The sequence below is a fragment of the Hemiscyllium ocellatum genome, chromosome 11, assembly GCF_020745735.1.
Source record: "Hemiscyllium ocellatum isolate sHemOce1 chromosome 11, sHemOce1.pat.X.cur, whole genome shotgun sequence".
Classification (NCBI taxonomy): domain Eukaryota; kingdom Metazoa; phylum Chordata; class Chondrichthyes; order Orectolobiformes; family Hemiscylliidae; genus Hemiscyllium; species Hemiscyllium ocellatum.
This window is the reverse complement of record NC_083411.1, coordinates 41,773,198-41,786,928: the sequence shown is the minus strand read 5'-3', so window position 1 is coordinate 41,786,928 and position 13,731 is coordinate 41,773,198. Positions and strand designations below refer to the sequence as shown.

At 42.2% G+C, this 13,731-nt stretch overlaps 1 protein-coding gene across 1 annotated transcript in view; it reads right to left on the bottom strand.

The window, feature by feature from the left end:
* The window catches only part of LOC132820312 (gamma-aminobutyric acid receptor subunit gamma-4-like), a 198,233-nt gene extending 185,878 nt beyond the window's left edge, over positions 1-12,355 (bottom strand). Inside the window, exons 1-3 of the mRNA XM_060832337.1 lie at positions 12,311-12,355; positions 9,941-10,002; positions 5,514-5,656 (exon numbers count right to left, since the gene is read on the bottom strand). Of these exons, the coding sequence (XP_060688320.1) occupies positions 5,514-5,656; positions 9,941-10,002; positions 12,311-12,355 (250 nt within the window). The remainder of the gene's footprint in view (positions 1-5,513; positions 5,657-9,940; positions 10,003-12,310) is intronic.
* Between the last annotated feature and the right edge of the window lie 1,376 nt (positions 12,356-13,731).

Genomic DNA, 13,731 nt, shown 5'->3' with positions numbered 1-13,731 from the left:
ATTCCTGACTTGGACAATGTAGGTGGTGGTCAGGCTTTGGAGAGTCAGTAGATGAGTTTTTGCTGCAGTATTCTTAACCTTTTACCTACCTTCGTAGCCACTGTCTTTATGTAGCAAGTGCACTTGGGTGTCTGGCCATTTTTAACACTAAGGATGTTGATACTGGGGAATTCAGTGACAGTAACACCGTTACATGTCAAGGGGCAGTGGATAGATGGAGATGGTTATTGCCTGGCATTTGTGTGATTCAAATGTTACTTGCCACTTGTCAGCCCAAACCTGGATATTGTCCACATCTTGTTGCATTTCCACATTGACTGTTTCAATATCTGAGAAGTCACAAATGGCAATGAATGTTACTTAATCATCAACGAACATCCCTACTGGCCTTATGACGGAGGGAAGATCGTTGATGAAGTGGTTAAAGATAGTTAGGCCAGGGACCCTACCTGAGGAATTTCTGCAGAGATATCCTGGAGATGAGATCAATGACCTCAACAACGATAGCCAGATATGACTCCATTCACTGAAGAGTTTGCCTCCCTGATTCCCATTGATTCTAATTTTGCGAGGGCTTCTTGATGCTACATTCGATTGAATACAGCCTTGATGTCAAGGGCTGCCAGTCTCGCCTCACCTCTGGAATTCAGTTCTTTTGTTCAGGTTTGAATCAAGGCTGTCATGAGGTCAGGAGAGGAGTGGGCCCAGTGGAACCTGACCTGGCCATCACTGAACAGGTTATTGCTGAGCAGGTGTTGCTCGATAGCACTGTTGATGACACCTTCCATCTTTTATTGATGATCGAGTGTCGACTGATTAATGTGTTCCCAAAGAACTGAAGGAGCAAACAAGAGCATACATTTGTCACACTAAAACTTACGTTTGTGAAACGGGATGGTCCACATTCGTTGTGACTGACACAGAAGGAGCAGTGATCACTGACAAGAGCAGTTGAAAAAGCATTTTCTAGGAATAAATAAATGAAGCAAGAGCCAAAAACAGACAGCAAGACATCCCTTACTATGTTGCCCTTCACATCCGCAGGGAGTCACATAGTGCTTCACAATCAATAATTTCTTTTGAAGTCCAGTCAGTGCTGCAAGGTTTGAAACTGTGGGGTCAAATTTAGGCAAAGCAAGATCCCATAAACAGAAGATATAATTCCTGACCATCTGTTTTCTACATTAGTTGAACAGGACACTGTAGAGAACACACCTCCAAACATACAGGTCTGGTTTTGAGTGTGACATGCTGCTCTGGGAAAGCCAAGGGGTTTCCTGATAGACCGCTCAATCACTTTCCAGAATGTCACCCAAAGCCATTATCATGCATCTGTCAATGTCACAGCAGCTGATTGGGAGAACCCTCAAGACAATTCCCAACAGAACTCTCCACATGTCACAAAATGTGAGCAACACAATTTAGATGTCACTCTAAATAAAATGTGGCAGAGTTAAGAATGAGTACTTAGTTTCTTAGTCTGAAAATGAACCTTAGACAAATCCCTAGCCATTGTGTGTACAACTTGAATTTAATAAGAAACATGTTTGTGGTTTAAATAAAATGAGCTTCCACAGGACTGATTTACTTATCCTCCACAGAGTGAAATATCTTAGTCTGCCTAATGTACAAGGTTGGATGGGGTGGGGGTTACTCTTTTGTTTCTTCCAATAAAGTGTAATGATTATCTCTGGCCACATGAGCTTATGACCAAAACAGGGAATGAGGAATTGTACGATTAAATCCACTTTATCCAAACTGATAAGTTTTTGCTATGTGAATCTTCCAGTACAAACACTCTCCTGCATCTTTTAATATCTCAACCAGTCTAATCACACTCATCCCCTCAATCTCTGCGCACTTTAATATCCCAACTAGCCTCATCCCACTGTCCTCTCACTCCTGCACTCTTTAACAGCCCACACGGTGTAATTCCACTAACCTATCACTCCCCCACCCTTTAATATTCCACCTAGTCTAATCTCAATCTCCCCATCTCTCCCTGCACCCTTTAACACCACACCCAGTCTAATGCCATTCTTTGTTGTGCTTCCCACATACTAATACCCACCTAATGTAATTACACTCTCATTTTTCTCGATTCTGCTTTTCTATGTGATTATCTAATTTTCTTTTACAGTCTCTCCATGAGAAGATGCTTATTAATATGAATGCGACATCACAATCACCTTCTGTATAACCTAACTCATTCTCACTTCCTCTCTAATGTTTCTTTGTGATAATGCATAATTTGTGCCCATTAGCAAGGTCTACACATGCTTTCACTGACTACCTGATCATAATCCTTGGCAGCTTGGGTGATCTCTCTCGGTTCAGTCCTGAACCAATTTCAATAAACAAAATCTCTAATGCTCATAACTCAATTTGAAATGACTCCTGCTCTATTCATATTTGCACCGAGCATAACTTTGAATTGTGTACTGTAACAGGAAACATGTGCCTGCAAGGGCTGGGATTTCTGTGGTGAGTAACTCACCTCCTGACTTCTTGTGTCCACCGTCTACAAGGCCCAAGTCAGGAGTGTAATGGAATACTCTGCACTTGCCCAGACGGGTGCAGCTCCAACAACACTTCGGAAGCTTGACACCATCCAGAGCAAAGCAGCCCTTTCGAATGGCACCACAATAAGTGTAAAAGTGTAAGTGAACTTGTGACAGTATAGGAGTGTAAAAACTGCATCTAAAGCAATTCAAAAGACCATCAGATAAAAGAGTTGACTACAAAGTAAATACCTGAAAAGGTACTGACAGTAGCTGTCCTTTCAATTATCAATGACCTTTTTTTTAGGAAATGCCTGATGCTAACTTTGAAGTAAATCTGCAGATCAGAGTATAGAGCAGGAACTTCCTCTTGACCACAATCCTGATGCAGACAAATACATGGATGTAACTTCCTCAAATCTTCAAGGTTATTCCATTGTTGAAGAAGGTGTACACCTGCTCTCTCATGGAGATAACCTGAGCTGGCATTACCTACAGTGTGACAGCCTCGAGCTGAAGAGAGTGAATGGGGCACCACCTACATACAGAGAAAGTTCTACCCTTATTTTGGCAAGTCAGTGCTTTAACCTTGCCTCAGAGTATAATGCAGGAGAAGGTGAGGATGAGAATTTCAGATGGTTGTTCTTCTCTTCAAGGAGGGGTGACTGTTCAGGATCTGGAGGCAGGTTTCTTGAACCAGCTTTCCCTTGATTGCAGTGGCAATGCAGATCAGTCAGGACATCAGGAGTGTCACAGCCCAGGAATGAGCTGTAGTCTGGAACTGCAATCCCACTCCAACACGGAAGTGATCAGTGAGCATAGAAAGACTACATACTCTGCCAGAAAACCGGAAGAGAACCAGACACTGAGGCATCTTGTGAAATAAAATATTGCACAGGAGTAGGTAGAAATTGTAATGAGTTTATCAGGTTATCAGTTTATGGGAAAAGAGATCTTGATGGGAGATGTAAAGAATGAATTGAACGAATACTAACCGGCTAACTAATAGCGTTGGGATATGGTGGCATTTTTTTGGGCAGTACCTGTGACTAGTGGAGTGGCACAGTAATCAGTACTGGAGCCACAATTATTTAGAACATATATGAATAATTTGGAAGAGGAAAGTGAATGTAGTATTACCAAGTTTGTTCATGACACAAAAATAGGTAAAAAGGATCTGCAGAGGGATATAGAGAGGTTAAGTTAGCAGCAGCAAATTTGGCAGGTGGAATGCAATGTGACAACATATTCAGTTTATGTACTTCAGCAGGAAAAATGGAGGAGCTGTATTATATTTAACATGGATATTTAAATGGAGAAAGACTGCAGAAAGCTGCACCACAGAAGGACTTGGGGACTGCGTGCATAAAAGCTCATGTCCACATTCAGCTGGGGAAGGCAAAATAGAATGTTGGCTTTTATTTCAAAATTTATGGAGAAAAACGCATGAAAGTGGAGTTGAGGATTACCAGATCAGCCATGATCTCATTGAATGACAAAGCAACATTGACGGGCTGAATGGTCTACTTCTGTTCTTACATCTAATAGTCATATAGTCTTCAAAGGGAATGAAGTATAAAAATATGGAGGTCTTATTAAAACTGCATAAAGCACTAGGCACACCACAGCTGGAACAGTGTGAACAGTTTCAGGCCCTTTATTTAAGGAAGGATATATTGGCATTGGAGGCAGTCCAGAGTAGGGTCAGTAGTCTGAAACCAGGTTTGGAAGGGCTATCAGAAAGATGTTGTGAAACTTGAAAGGGTTCAGAAAGGATTTACAAGGATGTTGCCAGGGTTGGAGGATTTGAGCAATAGGAAGAGGCTGAATAGGCTGGGGCTGTTTTCCTTGGAGCATCGGAGGCTGAGGGGTGACCTTATGGAGGTTTACAAAATTATGAGGGGCATGGATAGGATAATTAGGGAAAGTCTTTTCCCTGGGGTGGGGGTCCAGAACTAGAAGGCATAGGTTTAGGGTGAGAGGGGAAAGATATAAAAGGGACCTAAGGAGCAACTTTTTCACGCAGAGGGTGGTACGTGTATGAAATGAGCTGCCAGAGGAAGCAATGGAAGCTGGTTAAAATTGCAACATTTAAAAGGCATTTGGATGGGTATATGAAAAGGAAGGGTTTGGAGGGATATGGGCCGGGTGCTGGCAGGTGGGACTAGATTGGGTTGGGATATCTGGTCGGCATGGATGGAAGGGTGTGTTTCCATGCTGTACATCTCTATGACTCCATGATTGTCTTATGAGGAGGCGTGAGTGATTAGATCTTATACCCATTGGAATTTCAAGGGAGAAAAAGCGACCTGATTGAACAATATAAGACTCTGGGGGCTTGACAAGGTAGATGTGGTGAAGTTGTTTCCCTGTGTGTGATGTTCCAATACCAGCAGGTATGATATCAGAGGAAAGGGATGGCCTCTTAAGACAGAGATGAGGAGGAAGATTTTCTTCTTTCAGAGGGTATTGAATCTTTGACATTCTTTAACATACATTTGGTTATGATAGTTCTGCTTTCATGGGTGATCTCATCACGCAATAATCGCACCATTTAAACTAATGGGGCCAAAATCGCGTTTAGCCAATACAGGTAAGGAACGTTCATGTTCTACAAATAACTGCCTAAATTCTTCAATTGTGTTAAAGCCAACTTGCAATGAAGAAACATGCATTATTGCGGAGCCAACTGTATAGGTTTACCCATACTTTGTACCTCTATTTAAATCAGTGATAATGACGATAATGCACTTGTTCCTGAGTGTCAGCAGCTGCAGCCTTCTGTAAATAGCATTCAGACAATAAATGTGTACAGTTTACACACCCCTTGTGTTCAGTGCTTGTAGGTCTTGAGCTCCTAGAAGCTCCTAACAAATTGCTGTCAATCTGAGTGAAGACAATCAAATGCTTCAATGGTCCCAGCCTCTCAGTATAAGTACTGCTCCTCGTCACACTGGAGAATTCACATACAATTAAAACCTGATCATCTCTTCTAACAAATCTGTCACTTACTTCCAACGTCTGGCCTCAATTTGTTGTCATAGCCGCTCAACAGTGAATTCAGTATGTGTGTCGCATCCGCATCTTGAGACTTTGGAGCGAGAACCCATGTCTTATTCAGACCGACATCATCATCATCTTCATCTTCAATTTTGCTGCTGTGAAAAGAAATTCAATTTAATGCTATAGCTAATCATTCTTTGGAAATTGAAGAGCTTTCACAGTGTAAATACCTGCTGACTGTCACAGCTTCAGGTTGAGGGCAGCCCTAATGCTTCAGTTAATTTTTTTGACTTTTGCCTAATTGACTGGAACAATTTTAAGGCAGACTCCAAGTATTAGTTTCTCAGAATCTGGACTGTTCCAGAGCAGAAGCTTGTTCCTGAGGACAATTGTTTTCACAGGGATAATCTTGAATATTTGGTATTCCTTTCCTCAAAATGTGGTGGGAGCAGTATATTTGAATATTTTTATGAAATGGATAGATTCTTGATAAGCCAGAGGTGAAAGGTTTGAGAGAAGGGGAGATAGGCAAGAACGCAGAGTAGTTAGATCAACTATGATCTTATTGAATGGGGAAACAGTCTCAAGGGGCTGAATGGCCTACCGCTTCTCCTAATTCGTATTTGTTTTATCCAGGTCAAGCCTCTATGGGCAACTCAGCTCATCCCTGTTCCTTTGTCTTCTCTCTGAAGCCTTGTCAATTCTCTCCCTTCTGATAATTACCCGATTCTCCTTTGAAAGCTATGATTAAATCTGTGATTTAGCTGCATTTACATCTCGTGTGCTACAAATCCTTGCCATTCCCTGCAGGAGAGAGCCTTTCCTCATATTGGCGATGGTCACCTTACTAATCACCTTAAATCTGTACCCTCTGGGTCTTGCGCTTTCTACTTATATAAAGTAATGGTCCTAAAGAGGTTAATGTCCTTGTTACATGGGTTCTACCCATTCTACTGATGCCACAACCTACTCTCGATTTCTATCTGTACCAGTTCCTTAAGGTCCTAGTAAATAAACCTAACCCAATGTAGTTGTATATATTGCTAAAGGATAAAGCTGCCACAGTCTTATTGGATCTCTCGCTCATTAGGGATCTCTCTCTCATTAGAGAGAGATGGCAAGTAGTGAATTTAACCAGAGGATCACCACACCTCAGGTCAGGGAAAGACGTTGACAAGGAGTGTTACAGAATCCCTACAGTGCAGAAAGAAGGCCATTTAACCTATTGAGTCTGCACTGACCCTCTGATGACCATCCCACCAAGACCCAGACCCCAACCATGTGGGCAGCACGGTGGCTCAGTGGTTAGAACTGCTGCCTCACAGCACCAGGGACCCATGTTCGATACCAGCCTAAGGCTACTGTCTGTGTGGAGTTTGTACATTCTCCCAGTGTCTGCATGGGTTTTCTCCTGGTGCAAAGATATGCAGGTTAGGTGAATTGGCCATGCTAAATTGTCCATAGTGTTTAGGGACATGTAGGTTAGGTGCATTAGTCAGGGTAAATGTAAAGTATTAGGGTAGGGAAATGGGTCTCGGTAGGTTATTCTTCAGAGGGTCAGTTTGGATTTGTTGGGCTGAGGGGCCTGTTTTCACACTGTAGAGATTCAATGATCCATGATCTGTGATCTCCGTAACCCAGCATTTACCAGAGCTAATCCACCTAGCCTAGATATCTCTGAAAGCTACAGGCAATTTAGCATGGACAATCTACCTTACTTGCACATCTCTGGGCTGTGGGAGGAAACCTGCTGAGACACAGGGAGAACGTGCAAACTCTACACAATCACTCAAGGCTGGAATCAAACATGGGTCCCTAGCGCTGTGAGGCAGCAGTGCTAAGCATTACCATCTTTCAATCAAACCTCAGCAAGTGCATGAGTTGAGGCCACATGTTTGGTTAGCTCAGTGGGCTGTGTGACTGGCTTGTAAAGTAAGGTGATCTCACCAGCTTGGATTCGCTTCCTGTGCTGACTGAGAATATCATAAAGAGCCCTCCTTCTGAACCTTCCTCCTTGCCTGTGGTGTGGTGATGTTCAGGTTAAACCATCTCCAGTTGTCTCTGTAGAGTCATAGAGTCATAGAGATGCATAGCATGGAAACAGACCCTTCAGTCCAACCCGTGCATGCTGACCAGATATCTCAACCCATCTAGTCCCACCAGCCAGCACCTGGCCCATATCCCTCCAAACCGTTCCTATTCATATACCCATCCAAATGCCCTTTAAATGTTGCAATTGTACCAGCATCCACCACTTCCTCTGGCAGCTCATTCCATTCATGTACCATCCTCTGTGTGAAAGAGTTGCCCCTTAGGTCCCTTTTATATCTTTCCCCTCTCACCCTAAACCTATGCCCTCTAGTTCTGGACTCCCCCAGCCCAGGGAAAAGACTTTGTCTATTTATCCTATCCATGTCCTTCATCATTTTGTAAACCTCTATAACGTCACCCCTCAGCCTGTGACACTCCAGAGAAAACAGCCCCAGCCTGTTCAGCCTCTCCTTATAGCTCAAATTCTCCAACCCTGGCAGTATCCTTGTAAATCTTTTCTGAACCCTTTCAAGTTTCATAACATCTTTCCGATAGGAAGGAGACCAGAATTGCGCACAATATTCCAACTGTGGCCTAGCCAATTCCTGGACAGCTGCAACATGACCTCCCTACTCCTTTACTCAATACTCTGACCAATAAAGGAAAGCATACCAAACGCTTTCTTCACTATCCTATCTACCTGCGACTCCACTTTCAAGAACCTGTAGTCCAAGGTCTCTTTGTTCAACAACACTCCCTAGGACCTTACCATTAAGTGTATAAGTCCTGTAAGATTTGCTTTCCCAAAATGCAGCACCTCGCAATTATCTGAATTAAACTCCATCTGCCACTTCTCAGCCCATTGGCCCATTTGGTCCAGATCCTGTTGTAATCTGAGGTAACCCTCTTCGCTGTCCATTACACCTCCAATATTGGTGTCATCTGCAAACTTACTAACTGTACCTCTTATGCTCGCATCCAAATCATTTATGTAAATGACAAAAAGTAGAGGGCCAAGCACCAATCCTTGTGGCACTCCACTGGTCACAGGCCTCCAGTCTAAAAAACAACCCTCCACCACCATCTTCTGTCTTCTACCTTTGAGCCAGTTCTGTATCCAAATGGCTAGTTCTCCCTGTATTCCGTGAGAACAGTAACCCTAACGTCCAGTAGGAGTATGGTGACTTTGCCTTTACTTATTCCTATCTTGTTATCAAACAACAGTTTCTTTACAGATGCTCTATACAAGTGTACCTTCTGCCACTAATCATTAGGTACACCTAAGAGAGAAGGACTAGCAGCAAAGAATTATCTCAAATAACTCTTACCCAGTTCTTCACAACAACTGGTGTATGATCAAGGAATGATGGACAAACTGAATGAGTGAGGTATTGATAAAGGAAGAGAATGAGTGACTAAATATGTCAGGATGATGGAGGATAAACTGGGGAATGTTAAGGATAAAGTGTTGAGCATATGATTAGTTGGAGGTCTTTGGAGGCGGGGGGAGGGCGATGGAGCAAGTGAAGTGACTGAAAGGTGGAGGCAAAGTCAAAAAAGCAGGAGCCTGATGTGGGGGTGATGGAGTGATTCTGAGGGGCTGGAGTGAGTGAGGAATGAAGGTGTTATTGGAGGAAACAGATTAGTAATTTAATAGTCATATGGCCCACCATAGATTAACAAAGAGTGAGGCCCATTCAGAAACAAAATTGAAAGTCAGCATGAATATATTAACAACAAATTGGGTTTGTCTAACTATATTTCATATTGTGTATCTGGACTTGCAGGTAAAAGTATTACATTATAGACTTGTTAAAAAAATAGAAGTCCCTGAATCTAGAGAGATAGTGGTCGCAGTGATCTAAAATTGGTGAAAGGACAAGAAGCAAAGGGTAATAGTGAGTAGTTGTTTGATGAATGCAAGGGTTGCATCTGTTTCCCAGAGATCAGTATTGGACTTTGATAATGTTAATTACCTGGACCTGGGGACTGGATATTCAAAGTTTGCAGATGAGACTAAATACAGAAACACAATGGAAATGGAGGCAGACAGCAATCGGCTTCAGGAAGTTATTGACTGATCATAGAAGAAAATGTGATAATTGGAATCTGAAACAGTGAGAAGTAGGAAGAAGAATGAGAAGAATAAAGATATTAAATAAATGGCATAATTTTATAACAAAGTGCAGGAATAGAGACCAGGGTGTATATATAAAGTGTTTGAAGGTGGGGAGAGAAATTGAAAAAGCTGCTTTAAGAAAAAAATGCTCCTGAGCTTTTCATATTGAAGCACTGAATTCATAAGAGAAGAATTAATACATTAAAAATTTTGGAAATCCTGGGTGTCCCAGTTGGAATTCTCATATCCAATTCTGGGAACTACTCTTCAAGGTTGATGTCAAGGCATTAGGGAGCATGAGAGGAAACTTACTAAAATGATAATAGAAGCTCCATTTAGTTGCAGACACTGAAACAAAACAAAAAACTAGGTTATTATCTTCTGAGTGGAGAGAGTTAAGGGTATTTAGCTTTGCTTAAATTCAGGAAGGGTTTCGATAGAGTAACAAAGAACCTTCAGGGTATGTTACTCCAAGTTGGATATAGACTACATTTGTATATTCATGATCACTGAATCAACAACACTGAATTACACCTTCCATAGTTTACATCTCTTCTGTTTTTTTTCCTCTGTATTACTCAGTTTCTCCATATGTGTCAAATTTATTGTATCAACTGTATTTTTCTTCCAATCTCTTTATTTATCAGTGATATTATTTAACTATCACATGCTCCATCTCTGGGGCTTATCTTCCAATGCTGCTTAATCAGGAATTCTTTTCAACAATTAATCTGGACCAGTTTATCTTCGACCCAGCCGAACAATTCTGTCTAAATTCTGGTCACACTGGAAAATGAGCAGTAGTTACTGTTGTAATGTACAGAAAGCAGTAACCAACTTAAACACATCAGGCTCCCTCACACAGCAACAAAATAAATAACCATACAATCTGCTCAGTGATACTCATCGAGGAATAAATATTAGCCAGGATACCAAGCAGATCTCCATGTTCCTCTTCAACTAGTGGTGAAAGAACTTTGATAGCCATCAAAGAGAGAACAGGTCAGATCTCTGTTTAAAGTCTCATCTGAAAATCATGACCCCTGACTATGTCACCTTCCCTCAGTACTGCATCAAATTGCCTGCCTATATTTTGTGGTCAGAGCTTTGAGGTGAGACTTGAGAAGGGTGTGACACCACTTGAGCCACTACTAATACTTACTAGCATCTCTCTCTCTCCAGATGAGTGCTAAAATATGTAACCAGATCCCACTGTAAAATTCAAGGAGCAGTAGGATTAACCCAAGCTGTGCCAAGTGAATACAGGGGTTACACAGGAACTGATCACAGTCACACTGGTTATCATCTGATTTACAGGTTCGAGAATCTTATATTACAGGATGCCACACCTTCCATCATACTGACTGAGCTATCCTATAACTTAACTCATCTGCTATTTCCCTATGGCCCTGTAAACTTTCTCTCCTTCAACTTTGTTCCAGTCTCTCTTGGCTTATTATTGAATCCGCTTCCGCTGCTGTGCTTTTTCATTCAACAAACGACATTTTGTGCTGTCAAGTTATAGAATATTCATTAAGCCACACTTTATTGGATTGACAGACCCACACTCTGAGCTCCCCACTGAGGCAGCAGCTGCTGCTCCTAGGATTTATAAACGTAGATTCAAGATGAAGAGTTTGTTCCTAGTTCACACTGGCATCTAAATTAGACTGTCACACCCTCAGTTGCTAAAACACCCACTGCAAATTGGAAGTAAACTATATGATCAAGATTGACACTGAAAACTCTTGGGCAAAAGAAAGTTCATCCTTAAAAGATTGGGTATTTCAGAAGGAGGGCACCCAAGGTGTTTTTTTTTCTTATTTATTCATGGGATGTGGGCATCGCAGGCTCGACCAGCATTGATTGCCTATCCCTAAATGCCCAGTGGGTAACTATAAGTCAACCACATTACTGTGGGTCTGGAGTCACACATAGGCTAGACCAGGTAAAGACAGCAGTTTCCTTCCCTAAAGGCTATTTGTGAACCAGATGGGTTTTTGCAATAATTGGCAACAGCTTTAGACTCTTATTTCCTCAGATTTGTATCTATTTCATATTCCACCATACGGTGTGGTGGGATTTGAACTTAGGTCCCCAAAATATTACCTGGGCCTCTGAATTAATAGCTGGCAATAATATCACTAGGGCTATCCCCTCCCCAACGTGTACTGACTTGTTGTAAGAGCAACCTCAGACTAAACTCACTGCACTTATCTCTCTGCAAAACTCTGCAGTTTCCAAATTAATTTAATAGCACACTTTCATTCCATCACTCTCTGTCAACCCCAAACTAATCTTACTGCATCGCCTGCACAAGACCTGCTACCCAGTCTTTCCTCAACCTCTCAGGCTGAAGATGCTATATTTATAATGACCTTACTGATTTCCCCTGTTATCCTTCGTCACGCTTCCTCCCACCTCTTTCAGTCAGGATACCATTCCATCCTGCCAGTTTTTCTGTTTCCGTTGCAACTTTTGTGATGATGGCACTGCCGACAGCAGCATCTCTGTATGTCTCCTTTTTTGTTATTTCAAGCTGTTGCCCCCAGTCCCATAACTGCATGCCTCCCAATCTGGAGTGTACTAATTTTCACTTTTCTGCATTCACCCCTTCCCATCCCTCCCACAGCCATGGTATTCCCTCCACCCTCACCTTCCACCCCATGATCTCCATATTCAGTGCATCAACTTCCACCATTTACGAGACCTCCAGTGTAATGATGTCACCAAATACATCCTCCCTTCCCTTCCCTCCCCTGTCAGTATTCCAATGGAGCAACACTCTAATCCATTCCTCAGTCACCTTCAACTCCCAGTTCCTCTAGCCATGGCATTTTGCTATGCAAGCACAGTAAATGTATCTTCTCCTTTGTCACCATCCAAAGCCCGACAAACCCCTTCCAGGCGAAGCAGTGATTAACATGTACTTTGTCAATTTTATCTACTGTTTTCACTGCTCAGAATGTAGTCGGCTGGGGTGACTAAACCAAGACTGGATGACTGATTTTTTAGATCAGCTCCTGAAATATCTCCCTGTGCTTTTTGTCACCTATCGGTTTAATTCCCCAGTTTGCTGTAACACTGACCGCTCCGTGCTGAGTCTCCTGCAGTGTCCAAACAGAAGCTTGGGTCCGAGCTCCTGACGAGGCACTTCACAACCTTCTGCATTCACTGGTGAGTTCAACCGTTTCAGGGGGCCCATGCAGTCATTTGGGCTCTGCTGACGCCTTAGCTCAATATGTGAGTGAGAAATGCACTGATCTGTATGTAATAATGATAATTCGGAGCTGTGTATGTAAATGTGGAAATATGAATGGCATTACCTAATGTACAGTGTATCAAATTATTCTATGCATATTTTATGAATAAAGTATATTTTTGAAATAAAAAAAAGTGAGTTCAACCGTTTCAGTTACATTCCTTTTCCTTTGCAGGTTTCCGTTTCACTCTAGATTTTCTCTTGTTTTAACAATGTTGCTGTTTGTGTCTCCCAACGATCTATTCTTGGGCCCCTCCTATTTCTCACTTACACACTTTCACTTAACAATATCATCTGAAAGGGTGTTACTTTTTTACAAATGAGCATGAATGACTCCCACCCCTACCTCGCCAGAACTTCTCTCGCTTGACCCCACTGTTGCTAAATTATCAACATCCCATACTGCATGCAGCAAACATTTTCTCTGGTAAATTATCAAAAAGACTAAATCCATTGTTTTTGGTGTGTGCTCAAAGCTCCATTGCCTAGCTAATGACCTTATCCCCTTCTCTGGCAGTAGTCTGAGATTAAACCAGTCCGTTTACAATCTTGGTGTAATGCTAAATTCCAAGATAGGCTTTCGAGCTCATATATAAACCATCACTAAGCCCACTTTGAGTAAATTAGATTAGATTACCTACAGTGTGGAAACAGGCCCTTCGGCCCATCAAGTCCACACTGACCCTCTGAAGAGCAACCCACCCAGACCCATTCCCCTACATTTCCCCTTTAACCTAACACTACGGGCAATTCAGCATGGCCAATTCACCTAACCTGCACATGTTTGGACTGTGGGAGGAAACTGAAGCACCTGG